At 41.3% G+C, this 20593-nt stretch overlaps 1 protein-coding gene across 1 annotated transcript in view; it reads left to right on the top strand.

The window, feature by feature from the left end:
• The window catches only part of PLXNC1 (plexin C1), a 145086-nt gene that overhangs the window by 54354 nt on the left and 70139 nt on the right, over window positions 1–20593 (top strand). Inside the window, exons 5-9 of the mRNA XM_039236627.1 lie at window positions 5007–5121; window positions 12012–12165; window positions 15655–15742; window positions 17917–18019; window positions 18161–18262. Coding sequence (XP_039092558.1) covers window positions 5007–5121; window positions 12012–12165; window positions 15655–15742; window positions 17917–18019; window positions 18161–18262 — 562 coding nt within the window. The remainder of the gene's footprint in view (window positions 1–5006; window positions 5122–12011; window positions 12166–15654; window positions 15743–17916; window positions 18020–18160; window positions 18263–20593) is intronic.

The following is a 20593-nucleotide window of genomic DNA, read 5'->3' on the forward strand; positions in this document are numbered from 1 at the left end:
CTGTCCAATACTAATGACAGAGGAGCCCACTTAGGTGCCAAAGTGCATGTTATTACTGGTTTTTCAGTGCTTAAATATTTGTAACTTAATTTTTAAAACCCATATTTACAAACATTACTGTAACTTTAGTGAGACTCAATCGTGTGATTGAAGCTCTCTGCTTATGAGAGTATTTATTACACCACTTAATTCAGGACACATATAAAAGTAGCCTTCAATTTATTTTTATATTAAAAATACATGTTTTTACCTGCAGTGGTGTGTGTGACTTTACCTAGGTAACAGAGCTGTCATGCTAAGGACCAATATATTCTCACTGAACAAGAGAAAAAAAAATTCTGGCCAGAGAGAGTCAGATTCCAAGGTCCCCCAGCCCAGCCCAAGGGTGTCCACCTGCCTGGAAACTTCAGCTCCTTTTCAGAGGTGGCCCTCCCTGTTCGTTATGTTGGCATGAAAGCAATTAATAATTTAAATCATACCCATTAAAAAAAACAGAAATGCTGTATAAATATAATACTGTAGTAATAAATGTAAAAGTCGATCAGGCTGGGCACTGTTCCCAGACTACCAGCTGAGCAGAAACACAAGTAAAGTAGAAGAAAAAGTGCTATATAATGCAAATGGCTGCAATGTCATTGTTTCTGGCCACACTCTATTGCAGATATATAGCATCGAAGGTTACATTATGGATAAATAGGTTTTGTGGGCTAACCTGGAGACCTAATCACTGTTTATAACATTATTTCTACGGGGAGAAATGTGCATTCCATATTACAAACAGATGGGTTGCAAGCAGATTTGGGGAGGGGGGGCAGTAGATTTGTAAAAAGGGGGCCTCCTGGGATTTTAACCTGTAGATGGATGTTTTGTATTCAGGGCTAGTGACAGGTGAAAATCAGAGGCGTCTCAGAATCCCCCCAACCCCAGCCAGCCCTTAATGTCCTTTCAACCTAGGGATTCTGCCTGACCTTCTCTTACACGTTCCTGGGGTGCTCGGCCTGGTACAGCCCCATCCCCCAACCACTGTGGAAGCCCCGGGATGCCAGGAGGATCTCTGAATACCTTTACCCTTTCACATCTTATTAAGTGGTTGTTAGGCTTCCTAGGAGGCCATGCAGCTGAGTGGCCAAGTGGGTGGCTCTGTAGGCAGACTTGTGTCACTTGTGGCTGTGTGATGTTGACATGTTATTGCACTTCTTTGAACCTCTGTGTCACCCCTGTGGAATGAGATGCTGGTGAGGACGAATGGGGAAGTACTAAGTGTAAGCATTCAGTACGGCGCCCAGTCAGGGCAGTGCTCCCTCCTTGAGGGTGCCTGGGGTAAGGTTATTCTGGAATATTTGGGTTTAGACAGATTTCTAGGCACTCAGGAAGCAAACCCATACTATGCAAATACTTTCTGAATTCCAAACAGCAAACTTAGAAACAAATATCTGGAAACTTTCTGGTCAGGAGTTGAGGCCTAGGGGCACCTGGGTGGCTCAGTCGGTTAAGCATCATACTCTTGATTTCGGCTCAGGTTATGATATCACAGTTCAAGCCCCATGTTGGGCTCTGTACTGTTAGCCCAGAGCCTGGGATTCCCTCTTTCCTTCTCTCTCTGTCCTCCCATGCACTTGCTCTCTCTTTCTCTCTCTCTCATAAATAAATAAACATTGGAAAAAAAAAAAAAAGGGGAGACCTGAATAGGTTTTCAGCATACTTTATAATGAACTGGATGGGGGAGAGGTTGGCCCATGTACTTATAGAGCTGAGTTGGCATTATCAAACTCTTACTATTTTGAGTAGGTTAAGCTTTATAGCAGATTTCATAGCAAACTAATAAGAACAAGCCTTTTTAACTAGTTTTCTTCACTAAAGGATTTCCACGTACTGTGTTTTTCACCTAAGGCAAAAAAATTTTTTAATTAACTTTTTGGCTTGAGTTTTGCTTTGTTTTGTTTATTTGAGCAGTCTTTTCTTTGCATTCGAGCAGGTTCTATTTCCCGATCGGCAAATAGACTAGTGTCTGCATAATGGCCTTTTCGTGGAAGCATGGGATGTAGCTAGAAATAAGAACTAGAAAAAGAAAATAGTGATTGGGAGTCTTTGGATTTTTGGGTGGGCCCTCAGTAGAGGGTGGGCAGTAGCAATAACACAGACTAAGGGAAGCAAATACATCGGTTTCCATTTTATCCAGAATGTGCTAATTGTAATCCGAATCCAGTTTTCCTCTTAACTGTGGCCTGAAGAAATTGAAATGAAGCTACTTAAGAGATCAGCCTACCTGAGAGCACCTCATGAGGGTCTGCCTCACCAAGAGTTTTGTCCCACCAGGAGATGTTAATTTTGTCTGGGCAAAGGCTTACGTGTCTTTTTCCCTGACCGTGGCTTTGGTAGTACATAGGAATAAGAGTGGCAGCTTTCACAAGGGATAATTTCAAAATAACTGGTTTTGTTTTACTAAAATGTGGGGGCTCCAAGATCTCCCCCTCCTTAAGAAATGTGACTGCGCGGGTAATGTGCTGTCATGAGCATTTTATCATCTGCAATATTGGAGAAGTAATAAGATACTGTTGTTGGTCGACCATCTGGTTGTTCATTCTTAGTGTCACGGTTTGCTGTTTTATTTTTTTACTGGTGAGAAGCAAGAAATGGGAGTTTAGAAATTTCAGAGGTGTTTTATAAACAAGAGATTTATGTTGAATTGCTTAACATGGTTGGATTTTGTTTCTACCTTACACAAAATAGGAAGTAAGAGGTTCATTACATATTTTTTCCTTCTTCTTCTTCTTATTTTTTTTTTTTCAAAGGATAAACTGAAAACCTCAGCTCCTAATTTGCCCGCCTCCTCTGGCCCCGGATTTGAACTTTTAGCTTACATTAAAAATAGTCTGTTTATGATAAGTAGGAGTCAGACATAAATTGTAAGAAAACTTGAGAGGGAAAAATCACCACCAGAAAGGACCTATAGAGATTTCATATTTCATCCACCCATTCAAAAATATTTATTGAAGCCCCAGTATTTGCATATCATGCTGCCAGACACTGAGGGATTTGCTGAAGAAATATTAAAAACATTCTCCCTTCCTTTGAGGAGCTTAGAGCTTACATGGGGAGAAATGACACCGGCATATGAAACAGTTAAGTTGTAACTCAACACAGCATATGATTAAATACCAAAATGTGTGGTTCCGACAAGAAATGCTATAGGAGTTCAGCAAAGGGAGTGATAACTCAGTGGCACTACAGTGTTCTGCCTACAAATTGGCAAATTGCAGCACTATTTGTATGAAATATTTTACACTTGCTTTTTTGGCAGCCTTAGGCCTTGACTTCCAGGCAGCATTAAGAGCCTTCGACAATATTTGCACTCCAGTCTCTCTAGAACTGGCTTCTTGTTTTTGTTTTTCTTAGAGACAGAGGAAGTGCCTTATACAAACTGGAGTGCCCAGGAGAGGCAGGTAGACTTTGACAGTCATACGCTCTTTCAAATACAAAATAGAGAAACCAGCCTTGTCATTCTGTTTTTCAGTCTGGCCATACTTGTCCCTCTGTGGCAAACTTTCCGTGACACTGACAGGCCGTTTAATTTGAACTTAATGTCCGTGACGGACGAGCTAGCCATCAAGGGTCGGATAAATTTATGGCTGAGGAGAACTGCTGATGAAAATCCCCACGGTCAGGGTGTCAGAGAAAGAACTGCCACAGACATAGGGGACTTTAGGCACAGATGGGTTCCCAGCAAACAGGGTTCCCCAATACTTGCTCAAAGTATTGTGCTTGAGGATGATGTTTAATGAAACTCACCGGCTTCCTGTTCTATTTTTGTCATATTCAAATTAGCACAGAGCTCAAAGACAAAGCCGTGGGGCCTAATTTCTTACGAATTAAAAAAGGAGAGGAGAGGAAGAAGAAATGAAATGCTTGTGAAGTCAAATACCTTTCGGGGGACCACACCCCACTGCATTCGGGTCCTTTCAGGGACTCCCCACAGATGAATGTGGTTATCATTTGGTTGCTTTTCAGTCTCATGATTTATAAATTTTCCATTTCTTTTCAGACTTACTGACACTGGTCTCCCCTACCCCTTCATTTTAACCTGAGGCCTTGGGGAGGCTTAGATAACAGAGATGTCTTCGTCTTGCTTTGATATTATTCAGTGGAATGTTTGTGGAGTTCAGCACCTTTGAGGCTAACATGACACTTGGTGTTCATTCTTCTCGTTGGGCTGGCGGCCCTTCTGGTGAGACAGGAGTTCTCAGGTTCGCGTGACCTGGAGTGACCAAGACAGCAAGCAAAGGAATGGCCTCACCCCTCAGCTTCTGGTCATGTTTATCAAAGGAGTTGGCCCCTGCTACAGCTTAAGATTTATTTGGGGCTTCCTGTGAGCTGACAGACTTGAGAAAGTGGCCCTGGAAAGTGTTGCACCCATATCTTTTGATATAATTGGGTGTCTGTCTAAATAAATGTTATGTAGCAAATGGTTATGGAATGGCTTATCACATTCTTAGGAGGACTCTGCCCTTGAAATATTTATTTTTAATTATCACACAACAAAGCACAGGCTAGCTTTATTTTTTTTTTTTTAATAACAAAAAAATGTCCACGGTAGGTTGATCTTCTGGGAACAAATCACAAACCTAAAATTTATACAATATGTGAGCCCCTTCATGGGCTGTGCTTTGCCAGGTTTTTCTAGAAGGGAGCTCTTTAATATTAGAATCCGTGATAGGATGTGCTTTGGATGTACTTGGCAATGTCATCTTGAGAGGTGCCTCAGGAGTCTAAGTTCAACGTGTTGTCTACATTTCATCGTGTTGTTCTCTGCTCATAGACATGATGGAAAAACGCTCTGCTGTTGGCCTATTGCTTTTCATGGCTTTAGCATCATGTTCCTATTCTCGCTCAAAATCAATAGTCTGCTCCACAAAGCCTGGCATTCTGCTCTGAAACCAAGTATGAGAAACTGTGAACTAATGCATGTGTGGGGTTGCTGTTCTGTTGCCTTTTGCCTTTTCTGATAGGTGTACTTTCAAAGAAGATTGTGTGCCTTTAGACAACTATGAAAACTGGCTGGATATTTCATCGGGAGCTAAAAAGTGCCCTCAAATTAACCTGTTTCGAAGCAGTAAAGACAAGGTAAGAGGAAAGATTTTCATTTGTCTCTTGTTCACTTTGTACAACTGATACTAGCTTCCCTCTGTGTGTAAAATACCTACTAGTATTAAGTAAGCCTAATTAGGAGAGCCCATTTATTTAGTTAGCTAATACTGAGTGCCTGGCAGGTGCACTCTGCAAGATGCTAGGGAAATAGCGGAGAGCAAGACCTATCATGAGCCTGCCTTCATGGAGTTTGTCATCTTGTAGAGCTGAAGATGACCCTCATTAGTTGAATTTCAAGAAAAAATGGACCATTAAAAGTAGAAAAATATGTTGATTTTACAAAAAAGAAAAAGTTCAAATTCATGGTCAACAAGATTCCACAAATGTGACTTAAGTGTAGAATTTGTTTTATGGTCCTTTTCTTAATTTGTTCAGGCTTCTCCTGATAACTAGCTTCTATACATGGCTCTATACACAATATTGGTAGAGAGGGCGAGAAACGAATGTGGGCAGTGAAAATTACAAGTGGGGACCCTTGGAAAGCCAGTGGGCTCTTGTGGCCTTACTGCCATTGCCGGCTCTTCAGCTCTGTCATTGGATGAGAGAAGGGAAACAATGAGCAGCATATTGAAGCATTTTCTGATTCATAGACATCCATACCCTATGGGAAAATGGAATTCCTGCCTTGTAATCTCAGTGGTGCTATAAGGAGACATTTTCTCCCTAATTATAGTTCTTGTATTATGAATAATTGTACAGAATCTCTATCAGCAGCCAGTTGACCTGTCTGTTGAGCTCACTCTGTTTTATTTGAATGCCACATTAACAAGGAAATGGGCCACTTTCTCTTTTCCCGTACACTTTGCCATTTCAAATAGCAAGAACCATACCACTTAAGATGATTTAACATTTAATAAAGGAGAGCCAGAGCATTTAATGAGTGATAAATAATAAAAGAATAAAGCTATCAAGTCATAACTGATCAGAACCCACGGATTTAAAGGTATTTGGCTGTTGTCACTTTCTATTGTCTTCCGGCAGGTGGGGGGTGGGGTGGAAAAAATTTTGAAAGCCTTCATCCAAACCTCCACCAGCCCTGAGTCAGAGTGAAAAAATCATATGAAAAAGATGCTTAGGCATCTCAGCATAGGTGTGTCAAATTCTTATTTCTCTTATCAGTCTGAAAAATACCTAACTTGGGTGCTGATAGAGAATGATCAAAACAAAACAAAACAAAACAAAACAAAAAACAAACAAACAAACCATGATCTTTAAATAAACCCAGGACTCAGATAAGTGGTTAAGATTACCTAGGATTTGGGGCGCCTGGGTGGCTTGGTCAGTTAAGTGTCCCACTTTTGATTTCAGCTCAGGCCGTGATCTCATCAGTGTGAGATCGAGCCCCATGTTGGGATCCTCATTTACAGCACAGAGCCTGCTTGGGACTCTGTCTTTCCCCCCCCCTCTCTGCCTCTACCCCACTTGCACAAGCACACTCTTCTCTCCCTTTCTCAAAATAAATGAACATTTTTTAAAAAAGGTTACCCAAGATTTTTTTAAATCAATTTGAAAATTTTAAGGGTGATACTTCAGCTAAATATAGTAAGGGAAAGCAACTTGTTCACTAAATAAAAAACGCTGCTTTCATAATTTGCTTACCTATCTTTGGGTTCACTGGTATACATTAATCTCCATTTCTCTCCAGTTTAGAACATTACCAAAAATGTTTACCACCCAAACACCCACTAGTGCTTTCTTCTCTACCCTGAGTCCCACTGTGGTTTACCCGAATCCCTCTAGAGCCTTCCCACACAACCAGTACCTCTCTCTCCAGCTACCACCACTCTCAAGGTAAAGGAGATAAGAATTTAGTAATCTGAGTAAAGTTTGTCTCTGAAACCAACTTTGGACTGATTATTTCAATAACGTTGATAAGATGTATGATGCCATCTCTTAATCATATCATTTCAAAATATTGCCTATCGTTATGGTCATCTGTGACTTACGTGAAAGTCCCAGATCTTTGTTGATTTAAATAATACCCAATCCTCATCTACAGAGATGGCAGTCCCTAGCTGAAGTCAGAGTGTTTGCTAGCTGGCCATCATATGCATTCGTAACATTCTAGTAACTTTCTGAGTGCAGAAAGACCCCGATATAGTGCAGAGCCCCTGCTTCCAAGAAGCATCATCTCTTTACACAAAACAATTAGAAGACTGTATATCCTCATCCTCATTACAGAATCGACATTAACAAGAAATAATTGGAGCAATTCCAGTTGGCTTGGAGGGATTTCGTGAGGTTTTGTTGAGCAAAAACAGCAAGATGCAGAAAAGTATGTGTAGCATGATCTTTTTTTGATCAAAAACTCAATATATGCTATTGACACATATAGCATATATGATATGCTATTGATATAGCATAATCTATATATGTTTATGTCTCTATGTGATTATTTGAGCATGGAGAAAAATATGAACGAATTCCTACTAGGTTGTGAACATGGACTCTCCTGATGGCATGACAGATGATGTGGTGGAGAGGGAAGGGGTCGGGGGGAGGAAAATGAAATTCTCATATACACAAACACAAAAAAGGATGTATGACGTCCCATTTTTGCATTACGCAAAGCTATTTGTATACCTATGAAGATATTTTAACATTCGGTAAAAACGGCTTGTACTAATAAAAACAGAAAAGATATAGAAATGGAAGTCTTTCCTACCAGCAGCAGAATTCCTAAAAGAGAGACACTGGAAACATTATTTTACAAATCAGAATGAAAACAAGGAATTCCACTGTCACTGGTAAAATCAGCATCGTGTATAAAGTTGTGTCTAGTGTAATAATACAGAGACAAGTAATAGAAATAACTATGGGAACAGAGCAGATAAAAAATATCACCATTGGCTCATCGTAGGTAGTTATGTAGCTTCAAAATCTAAACATGGTAGCTTTTAAAATGATTTGAATTAAAAGTAAAATAAAAGTGCTAAATGTTCAATAAACATTCAAATATCAGTAATTTTACGTGAGGTAAAAGAGTTAATGTCCATTATCAAAGATCTCATTCATTAAAAACAACAAAAATACTCAGTCATAAACTTAAAGAGTGAGGTATATACCCTATAGTTTAAAATCACTCTACTAGGAGATACATGTTAAAGACAGCTACCAAAAATAGTAATTTGGGCTATGCAACAGCTTGCCTTAATTCTTTTTTTTTTAATGTTTTTTTTTTTTTAAATTCAGTTTGAGAAAGAGCAAGAGAATGTGTGCACATGAGTGGGGTAGAGACAGAGAGAGAAGGAGAGAGATGATCCCGAGCAGGCTTCATGCTTGGGGGCTCAATCCTAAGAACCATGAGATCATGAGCCGAAATCAAGGGTCAGGCACTTAACCAAATGAGCCACCAGGTGCTCCATAAGCAATTCTTTCTAATAGTAATTAGATATTGGGACAGCAGTCTATCAAGGCTACTTATAACTCATGATAGGGAAACTTCATCATAAACATAAATGTCATCATAAGCATAAATAAAAACAAAAACACAAAGCATTTTCTTGTAAGATAGGAAAATATCTTGAATATATCGAGACATATACCATGTTGCTGGACAGGAAGTTCTCATAAAAATGTAATTCCTTCCTCAACCTATTTTCTAGATTTCATGTAATCCCAGTGAAGATTTGAATAGACGTTTTCTTAAAAGTAAGATAAAACCCAGCTGAAATAATATGAACTGGTTAAGAATATACAAAATGTGGTTTGAAAACAAAGAAATTTATTTAAGCTAGACCATTTCCATGTGATTATAAACATATATATATATATATATATATATAGCGACAATAACTCAACTCATGATCCTGTTTAAAAGTAGGAATGTAGGGGCACCTGGGTGGCTCAGTTGGTTGAATGTCCAACTCTTGATTTCAGCTCAGGTCATGATTCCAAGGTCATGGGGTCAAGACTGGTATTGAGCTCTGTGCTGAGCGTGGAGCCTGCTTAAGTTCTCTTTCTCTTCTTCTCTCTCTCCCCCCATCCCCCTCCCTCTCCCTCTGTCTTTTTCCCCTGCTCTTGTGCTCACTCTCTCAAATTAAAAAAAAATCTTAAAAAAAAAAAAAGGAATACAGATCCTAGGGATAGAAAAGAAAGCTCAAAAATAAATGCAAAAATTATAAAGATCAGATATCATAAGAGGAAATAAAAGAATTATTTCATAAAAGGTGCTAAGATAATAGACTTTGAATATAGAAGCATAATTCACATTTTACATTAAATATAAAAATAAAATTTAAACTAAGATTCATATAGAAAGCCACACCAAAAAGCCCAGAAAATAGAATTGAGTATCAGATCATTGGAAATACAATTTTCTTAGCTCTGAAGCAATGTAGTATGTAATAACGGAAGAAAAATATTCATATACTTGACATTTTTAAAAAATCTATACAATAAAAAAACTAAGGCACACTCTTCAGGAAAACATTTACAATAGGCACAATATTAATTGCAAGATATTAACGCCAGGAGAAATTAAAATGAAAAACTCCAAGACACCAAAAAAGTGGGAGAAAGAAGCATATATTCTCACAAGAGGAGGTTTAGAGGGTTAGGCATAGTTGAGGAAATATGTTCAACTTCACTAGTTATCAAATAAAGACAAATTAAAATGATAAGATATGCCAACACCTAGTGTTGGCAAAGCCAATTAACACAGCCTTTTTGGAGAGCAATTTGCTGTGATGTTTCCAAAGGCATAAGTATATTCATTCTGCTTGAAACACTAATTCCAGTCTGCAAATTCTGAAGAAGTAACTTAAAGGAAGGATTTCAAAAAAATTTCTGATCCTGTTGTCCTAGTGTTTGAGCAATGAAATGAATTTAAGGCCTATATGTATACAGGATGGTAGGTGATGTGATCATATGCTAAGATGTGTGTGAGGATATAAACTCTGGGTTGAAGAAGGCAGCATGAAGAAGAGCTCAGCCATTTGCTAAAGGTGGGCTGATGGGAGTGGTTTAGGGTTCGTCCCTGGGCTCAGGTCTGCCAGAGGTGGTTTGGACTTCAGTTCAGTTGAAGCTGGTTCATAAGAACTTGCCTTCTCCAGCAAGACTGTATGACTGAGAAACCGAATGGGTTGAAAATGGAAAGATGGCAGTGACCCCAGTACTATAACAGACATAGCAAGCTTATTTGAAGACAAGACAGCAGAGTTTGAGGTGACCATACCGAAAGTCTGGGTGAAGGTCAGAAGTATAACAGAAGATGGAGATCTCCCAGGCTGTCTGGGAGTATAGTTCTTCATGGTAGGTGGTAGGGTTTCCAGTTCTTCTGCTCTCGTCTTCCTAATGCTTAGCTAGCTCACCTTCCCACCAGATCCCTTTCCTGCACCTGATGCAAAAGGGGTTCACCATTGGCCTATTAACTCCTTTAATTCCCTTTTTATCTGACCTTCATTTTCTTTTTTTTTTTAAACTGAAATGTAATCACATATGACATTGTGTAAGTTTAACGTGTACCATGGGTTGGTTTGATACATTGATGTATTGCCACATATGATTACCACCCTAACATTAGCCAACACCTCTATCACATCGCATAATTAGCATTTTCTTTTTCGTGGTGGGATAATTTTCCTTTTTCAACATAAGAACTGGCTGCCTTGTTTCTTTAGATCATTGACTTGGGAAAAAGTTGCTTTAGGGGAAATTTCAAGATTTTCTTTTTGTGTCCATTTGTGTACACATACACATACACATACGCATGTAGCCTCCCTCCCCGAAACTTTAATCATATGTTTGATCACAAATAAAACCTTAATGTTAAAAGTAGATTTTGTAGATCACCTTCTTTAACTATAGCAACATTACCAGTAAGAAATAAAGAAATGAAAAATATAACTTAAAACCTGGGAAATCAAGGTACATCCTCTTAAATAAACCCTGGACCAAGCCGAAATGAAAAAAAAAATCATGTGTTTAGATGGGACTACTTAATACCACAAACATATAAGACCTCCTGAAATGGATGGATATATTTAGTACAATTCCAATTAAATTCATCATCTCACCCCATTTAAATAAAATAATCTTAAAGGTTAGAAGAATAATATCTAGGAGATGCTAAGAAAATTATGAAAAGAAAGCTAAATAAGTCGAGATTTGCCTTTTCTGATGTTAAATATATTTAAAGTCACAGTAGTAAAAGCTTGACACTGGAATAGAAGTAAATCAACAGATAATTGAAACAGAGAAGAAATCAGAAATAGATTCCAAGTATAGGGTAATTTAATATATGACAAAAGTGGTATTTCAGTTCTGTGGGGGAAAGGAGGGCATTTTTTAAAGTAAACAGTTATGACATAGTTGATTAACCATCTGGATGAAAATAAAGTTTGGACCCTTACCTCATACTGTATACAAAAATAAATTCCAGATAGATTACATACGTAAGTTTAACAAACAAAACAAAGATGGTGAAACAATTTAATATTTGTCTACAAGCTGAAGTTTGAGAATAACTTTATAAACAAGACAAAAACCCTGTTTTGATTACATAAAAACATGTCATGTGGGGTAAAAGATACCACACATACAAGTTGCAAGACAAACAGTAGATTAGGAGAAAATATGTGTCAGAAATAGGACAGATAAGGATTAATATCTTATACTATACAGAGAGCTCTTAAAACTTGATAAGAAAAATATACACAGAGCCGAAAAGTGGTCTAAGAATATGAATATGTGATTCACGAAAGGGCAAATCAAATAGTTGATAAAATGCCCTTTCTTTATATCCGCCGTTGGAGAGATTCTCTTTCTCTGGCGTGTCGGAGGGCGAGGTCTCGGAAAGCTCTAGGATGGATGGGGAGGGAGCCAGAACGGGGGTGCGGTTCCTGAATTCTCTCTTCCCCACACAGACTGCGGTGACTGTGGTCGGAAGCTTCTCCCCCAGACGGTCGGAGTGGGCGTGCCTGGTGAGGAATGTGGACACGGGCAGGGAGCTCTGCAAGGGTAGAAGCCCACCAGGCAGGATCTGCACCTGCAACATCCCAACCAGAGCAGCCTACAAAGGTAAGCGGGCTCTCCGCTCTTTGTGTTTGAAAGCGAAGAAGGCAAGGGAACCTCTTGAGTTCAGATTGCCCAGGAAGCAAGTGGAATGTCAGAGAATCTGTATTTTCCCACCCTTAGGACTCCCTGTCTGCTTACCTCCCGCTCTCCGCTCGGTCTTGCTCACCCCTGCTCTACCTAATCCATGACTCCAGGATCTCACTCTGACATGTGACTGGAGAATGACAGCTGGGTGGGAGAGTGGAGTAACGCTCATTGGACTGACCCTACCCAAACGTTTCAGATAATTTCAGAGAGCTGAGAAGCTGGGAATGCCCTGGGTGAGATGAGAAAAGAGAATAATAGCCAGTGTTCTGTCATCTTAAGATCATTGCATTCATTCAGAAAGGAAGTATTTATTGAATATCTGTGATGTGCCGGGCACTGTGCTAGGTGGCAGGGATACAGGACCAAACAAGACAGACGTGGTCCTCGTTCACAGTATTTATAGGCTGTTGGAGTGAAGACAGACGAAGGGCTCGCTACAACGCAGTGTGTAAATGCAGGGGATGTAGAGAGTCTTGGGAAGCCCAGGAAAAGGGCTCCTACCTGAACCTGGAGGGTCATTGAGAAACCAGGAAGGCTTACTGGAGGATGAGTAGAGTTGAGCCAAAGAAAAGGAGGAAGAATATTCCAGGCAGAGACCAACTAACCAGTGTGATGGTTAGAAAGAGAGAAAAGGCTTTGTTTGAAGAGCCGAAAGACGCTCTATATGGTGAAGGCAAATGAGGTAGGGAGAAATAGAAAGGAGAGTGGTAGAAAATGGATACCAGGGCGCCTGGGTAGCTCAGTTGCTTAAGTGTCTGGCTCTCGATTTTGGCTCAGGTCATGACGTTATGGTTTGTGAGATTGAGCCCCGTGTTGGGCTCTGTGCTGAGAGCGCGGAGCCTGTTTGGGATTCTCTGTCTCCCTCTCTCTCTGCCCCTCCCCAACTTGTTCTCATTCTCTTGTTCTCACTCCTTCTCCCCCGCCCCCGCCCCAAAAAAACAAACTTTTAAAAAATAAAAAGAAAATGGATAGCAAAGGCGGCACAGAGTGTCTGGCACAAATTAGTCATTTACGATCAGTAAACTTTTGTTGAATGAATGAATGACCGAAGTGGAAGATGGCTGGAGGAGGGAAGGAGAGAGTTCTGGAAAAAGCATAAGAAAAGCTGTTGCAGTGACCCGGGTGAGGGTGACAGTGAGAGCTGGCACAGAGACAGACGGACATGGAGAGAAATGGATAGATTGCAGAGATGGTGAGGGATTACAGTGGATACACTGAGGATTGGTGAATCCCTGTGGACGAGAAGGCTAGAAGTAGGGTCACGTTACTGGTGCGCGCCTCCTGAAATAGGTGAAGATCACAGCGGAGCTAATCCCAGATCCCTCCAAAGGGAATTTAGTGCTCCAGGCCAGACATCCAAGCTTACAAGATGCCTCTCAGCCACTGGGCTCATGGTGGTTGTTTGGGATTGAATTGCTTGGAAAATGATTTCAATTCTCCACTTTCCTTTGTTTACACCACACAGCCTTTGTGATATGCTTCTAGTTAATTTTGCTCATTAAAATGCAGCTCTTGCTCATGTATAAAATCTGCTTCTCCAGTATTGGAGATCACCTCAAAAAGCTAGTTGGTTGCTTTTAGAGCCTCCATCAGTTGCACCTGACCTTTGCCTGCCCTTGTCTTTGAATGCCTTGCGTGTTCTGAGCCGGCAAACAGACTTACTTCCCACCTCTTGCACTCACCCAGTCAGTGGTCATTGCCAAACCTCTGTCTGTGCCCTCACCCCTTTCATCAATTCCTGTTGTTCTTCTCTTTTTGAAACACGGGAGCAAAAGTCACCTCCTTCATAACAGCCCAGGGTATTTCTGGCACTCCCTGGGGCCCCCTCAGTCACCCCCATCTTGGTACCCAGGTGCTGCCTGGAACTCAGACCACTCTCACGGGACGTTTCCTTGACTCTCCTATCATTGTTGGGTGGTTTCCCCCCTAATCCATTTATATGCCTTCCTGAATAACTGTAAATGCTACCAGAGCAGAGATCAAATATATTAGTTTCCTTGTGATATTTCCCAGTAGTGTTTTGTGCGCGCATAGCTGACATGAAGAAAATTACAGCTTTTCCTGGTGTTCGCCACCAAACATTCTCGGAGATTCTACTGGAATGTATTTTCACTCGGAGTCTCTCCGTGCTTACTGTCCATATGTCCATTCTACTAACATTTACAAGTGGCTGTGCAAATGCTCTCGCTGAGAGGTCACGCCAGCCCTCCAAACCTCCTTGTCTTTACAACAGAGGGTTATCACACTTCACATATAATCACTTTGTGTGAGCGGAATTCGATGCGGCATCCTGGCTTTCACAGTGAATTTTAGTGCCGTAGAGAAGTATCTTCTCAGACTTTGAGAATCACACATGAATAAAATTTCAGTAAGAAAAGTAAGGAGGCCAACAAACTTAGGCCAACTCCATACTTTATCAGGTAAAGACTTCATTTTTAAAGCATCTTCCTCAGTCTCCATTGACTCAGCAAAGGAAGACGATATTGTACCAAGAGGGAGGACAGTGAAAACCTCACCGAGCACTGTGCCCGGGTGCAGGTTTTGAGAGCTGCTGCTCCAGGCTGCGGCAACCCGAACCTGGCTGTCTGTGATCGTTTCATGGGGAGTGTTGCCAACCACAGAGTCCCAGATGCTCCCCAAGTGTGTTACGTCCAGACCTCTAGAAGCGTGGCTCTGGACTCTGTATTTTCATCAATTTCTCAAATGATTCCGAGACACAGCTGGGTTTGGGAATCACCTTGGATAGGACATGTTAGTTAGAGACCTACAGGATATAGGACAGTTCTCTAATGCTGATTTGGCAGGTTTTTATCTTTCTTGTCTCTTTATTCTTTGGAGGGTGTTCTAGCCAATGAGTATGATTTCAAAAGCAAGTAAGACAACTTTGATGGTAGATTAGGTGACCGTTGACTTCGAGAGGATCATGGATCCCAGCCCACGGGAACCACACCTAGAGTTTGTTAGGCAGACATTGGTAGTGTGGATTTTGCTGAAGGTACAGGATTTGCTCTCTAACATTCTGGTTATCATGTTCTAGGCAGTTCTTGCTTGGTGACTTGTTTTATGCTTATGCTGTGGCCAATTACAAGCTGAGATAGTGATCCCGGGGAGAGTATGAGATGTAAATGGGCTATAAAATGGCTTTTTCCTAGTGATTATCTGTGGGAGGCTTGGAACGCGAGGTGGGCCCGGGTCTGTCTGGAGGCTTGTGCTGTGTGCTTCGGCTGCCTGATGTGAATGGCCCACGGGAAGGAACCACATACTGATTGAAATGTTAGCAAACAGCTGGCGTACCCCCACCCTCTATGCAAAGGAGGCAGAAATATTTATTTTTTGCATTTACAGCTTTGCTTGACGATAGCAGGACTCCACCGTAATTGACATTTTTTTCCCCCTTTGCTCCAGATGTTTTAGTTGTCAACGTGACGTTCTCCTTCGGTTCTTGGCATTTATCAAAAAGATTCAACTTTACCAACTGCTCATCATTAAGAGAGTAAGATTTTATTTGAAATTTAAATATTCTCTCATTGGTTTTAATTTATTTATATGCTTTACGCCTCCATTTCCTAAAGAACTCTTTTGCGGAGTAGAACTTTCTAAAGTGCCTTTTGGAGCATGGCCTGACGGGAGATAGGAGGGCCCTGGAGCTAATAAGCCGGCTCGTTCAAGCCCTAATAAGTAAGGTGGAGCGGCGAAGGAGCAAACAACTGTGCTTAAGTGTTGCTACCAACAGGGAAAATACCTTTTCCCCAGACCGATACGGCAGAAGGGGTGCTATGTTCTCCCCTGAGCCAAATGGCTGTGGGAATTTGAGTCAGGGGAGAGGATGTGAGCATGAGACCAAGGAAATCATCAAGTAGAAGGCCAAGGTGAACTCTCTTTCATCTAAAGAACGTGTTAGGCGTGTCTGGGTGGTTCAGTCGATTGAGTATCAGACTTGGAGTTCGTGTGTTCAAGTCCCACATTGGGCTCACTGCTGTCGGCGCAGAGCCCACCTCAGATCCTGTCTCCCTTTCTCTCTGCCCCTTCCCCACTCACACTCTTTCTCTCAAAAATAAATAAAACACTTAAAAAAAACATGTTAGCTCTGTTCCCCCACTTTTTTGTACCACCTTTTGCCCTGTTGGGCTGTGTACCTCCCCCGAGTCAGGGCCACACCTCACACCTTGCTTCTCGAGCAGACAAGACGGAGGAAATGTGTTTCTCAGATGCATGATTTTCCAGTCAAAAGGTGGGATGGAGGTTCCCATGGAAACAACGGGAAGCTGTCTTATTAGTGATTCTATAGCTCATTCAGTGGTTTGATTGACCAACTGTGTGGGCATCGAATGTTTCTTTTGGCCTGGGAACCACTGTTGCTGTGGGGAAAATGAATTCAGACTCGAAACTGGGCTGGAGGGCCACTCTACAGCTATCCGAACGGGGGCCTCTGGACCTCATCTTCACCCCGGGGTACTCTGAAAGGGGGACTGAGTTCAGTTGTTTCTCACAGACAAACCGAATGAATATAGGGAGCGGGGAGAAAGCAGAGTTGATACAGAAAGCCTCAGAAGGCTGTGAAAATAGGAAAAGAGGGAGAGAGTTAACAAAGAAGTTTATAGTTCAAAGAGAGGTGAAACAAAAAGCAGGTCCCCCATACCCGGTGTAGAGGCCAGGGCGGAAGGAAGTGACTTGCCCTGGGGCCCACAATTAGGTAATTAAGAACCAGACCTCACACCCACAGCTCCCCAGAGAGTGAGTGTGTTCTTTCCTTGAGTACCTGCTTCCCTTAGTACAGTACTTAGTACAGTACTCACACCTGAGGGGCGGCGATGGAACTGCAAATGACAAGCCTGCCTCTAGCTCTAAACTTAGGTGGCTGGATGAACACTCCAGTGAGTCTGCACTTTCTATAGGTCAGAATCTCCAAATGCTTTGACATTTCTTAGAGAACCTGTAAGATATGAATGGTGTCCCCTCTCCCTACACTGACCCTCTCACTGTCCCAGGCTGAGTCTTCCTCCCCTGGCCTCCCAGGGCTGTCTTTCCAGACCAGCCTCAGAGTCTGTTTTTACTGTCCCTTCAACTCTGATTTTCCTGCAACATGCTTTTCAAGTCCTCTGCTGTTACCTTACATGATAGGTTATTTGATTAGTAGACACGGTTCTTCATCCATAACGTGGTTAAAAGGCAAACAGTGGCACCCCATTTCCTCTACTTGCCAAGTGATACTTTTGGTCTCGCACCTTCCAGGCGGTTGGGGGTGTTGGTTACTGCTCCGGTGAGTGAGGGTGGGGCTGGGGAGAGGGCGGGGAGACAGGAAAGTGAGTCTCCAGAGGGAAACTTACCTGAGGGCAGACAAATAGCAGAACTGGATTCAGAAACAGAGCCAGTGGGTTCCTGTTATCTACCAGCACAGCAGGTGACCCTGGCTTCAGGTTGCCATGACAACACCCCCAAAGGCATCCATCTGCCCTGAGGGCTGCCCAGAGCAGGGCACAAAGTCGGTGCTCTAGCCCCGGCCTCAAAGGACTGTCCTCGCTCCCCTCAGTTCATCACACTCTGTCCAGGGATTTTTTTTTTTCTTTCTTCGTTTAAATGCTTGCACACTGCATCCCAGAGGGAGATGCTAGGATACGAACATTTTCCTTAAAATGTAGGAATTAAGTTGGTTTTCCGTGTTGCCAGGTGCCCGGTATGTATTGGAACTGGCTGTGCTTGGTGTAAAAGTGAGAGAAAGTGTATCCACCCCTTCACAACCTGTGACCCATCTGATTACAAGACAAACCAGGTAAAGTGCCATTTTTGGTATTACGAGGTTTAATCCGGAATAAGGGTTTCCAACCGCCCCGTCCCAGTCTGTCCTTTGTGTTTGTTTCAAACTCTGAATTTCCCATCTGTTTGGATGTTGAGGGGATGTTCTTCATTTCAGGAACACTGTCAAGGTGCTGTTGAGAAACAAGAGTCATCCAAGACTGCGGGAGGAGGAAGATTCGCCGACGATAGGAGTGATAGAGTCAGCACGGGCTTGCAGGTCAGACCCCGGGTTTGTGCTGATCATGGGAAAAGTCCCCTCCGGAGGACAATAACAACTCCTGCTACTTTGGGTTCCTTTTAAAAATTCCCTGTTTGACTTTCTACAAAAATTCCCTTTTTTGCTTTTGATTTTTAACCAAGTTTCATGTAATTGGCTCAATACATCAAAGGCTGCACACTCACATAAAAGAAATTAAAATTCTGTAATTATGAAAAATGATATTGTTCCAGGAGGAGTGGAATTTTAAAGGTGACTTTGTGGCTAGCTCGGAAGGAGTTAGAAGGAAGCATATAGCACATGGCACTGAGGGGATTTCGATTCGAACCATGTATTACGGTTGCATTCCTGGGGGTTATGCGGCGTCTATGCAAAGTATACAAACTCTCCTCATTCCGATTGCCTGTCTTTACTTTACAGAGATGATCTAACCCTGAGCTAATAGTGCCAAAACAAAGAATTGTTTCCATATGATATATACATATCATATATATATCCTTCCATCCATCCATCCATACATACACATACATCACTCCCCATTACCCCCCAAATTTTTTTCATGGGAAGATATTCTCCATGCAATTTCCTTGGAAATTCCTCTTATTTTTGTCATAGTAAATCACCAAGTTCCACCAACAGACATGTTCGAAAAGAAAGGCTATAACCATGTAAATGTTTCTGGGCAGAAAATAGTGGCCATGCTTAGAGTGGCTGGCTTCAATGAGGTGACAGAACTTAACTGAGCATGTGCTATGTGGTGACAAACAAGAAAGTGTAAGTTCTTGCTTTTATTAATCAGGAGGTGTAGCAGGAGCAGACAAATCAAAAACAACATTTTTTTTTCTAAAAAAAAAAAAAGGCTCGGTTTTCTATTTCATGACTAATTTATGGCTTTGGTGTATCCATTTGCTGTTATTTAAGGTCAAGTGCCAATATAGATAAGTAGCACATTTTTCATCGCTACTGAAAAGTTGATAGTAACTTTAGGTGAATAACTAACAGGCAGAGGGAATGTGAATCAGGATGGATTATGAAGTTAATTAAAGGCATTTGAAAGGCTTGGTGTGCCAATATCTCCAGATTTGAAAAGTCTTTGAGGTTTTATTAAGTGGTGGTCTTCTCTTCTCTTCCCATTGGCTTATAAAACGAAGGCATAATGACCGGTATTTAGATCAAGGAGGCAGTGGCTTTTTTAAAAAATTAAATTTCTCTTTTGTTGTCATTTCAGTTCTTTCTTTCAATTTTAGTGAAGCACACCTAACACAGTTTACCTTCTTTGCCACTTTTAAGTGTACACCTCAGTAGTGTTAAGTACCTTCACACCGTGGTGCAGCCATCAGCACCATCCAACCCCAGAATACATTTCATCTTGCAAAACTGAAACCTCGTACCCATTATAAAATAACTTCCCGTTTTCTCTTCCCCCTCCCCCAGCCCCTGGCAACCACCGTTCTACTTCCTCTCTCTATGAATTTGATTACACTAGGGACTTCATATAAGTAGAATCATATAGGATTTGTCTTTTTGTGATTGGCTTATCTCATTTAACATAATGCCCTCCGGGTTCATGCATATTATAGCATGGGCCAGAATTTCCTTATTTTTAATGCTGAAAAATATTCCACTGTATGTACATACTACATTTTGTTTATGCATTCATCTGTGGGGTGGACACCTGGGTTGCCTCTACCCTTTGGCTATTGTAAATAATGCTGCTATAAACATAGGTGTACAGATGTCTCTTGAAGACTGTTCTCGATTCTTTTGGGTATGTATCCAAAAGGGGAATTGCTTAATCATAGGGTAATTCTATTTTTAATTTTCGAGAGGAATGGCATGCAGGTTTTCATAGTAGCCTGCCGTTTTAGATTCCAACCAACAGTGTGCAAGCATTCCAGTTTCTCCACATCCTCCCAGCTCTTGTGATTTTTGCGTTTCTGTTGTTGTTTTAATGGTAGCCATTGTAAGTAGATACAAGGTGGTATTCCATCGTGGTTTTAATTTGTATTTCCCTAAAGATTATTGATATTGAGCATCTTATAATGTGTTTGGTGGCCATCTGTGTATCTTCTTTGGAGAAACGTGTGTTCAGGTCCTTTGCCCATTCTTTAATCAGGTTGTTTGATTTTGTTGTTATTGAGTTATAGGAGTTTTTTTTAATACATTCTGGATATCTTATCAGATATATGATTTGCAAATATTTTCTCCCATTCCATAGGTTGCCTTTTCACTCTGTTGATAATTTCCTTTGATGCACAGCAGTTCTTAATTCTGTTGAAGTCCAGTTTATCTCTCTTTTTTTAAATCTGTGCTTTGGGTGCCCTATCTGAG

The sequence above is a fragment of the Hyaena hyaena genome, unplaced genomic scaffold, assembly GCF_003009895.1.
Source record: "Hyaena hyaena isolate Hyena2069 unplaced genomic scaffold, ASM300989v1 scaffold_113, whole genome shotgun sequence".
Taxonomy (NCBI): Eukaryota; Metazoa; Chordata; class Mammalia; order Carnivora; family Hyaenidae; genus Hyaena; species Hyaena hyaena.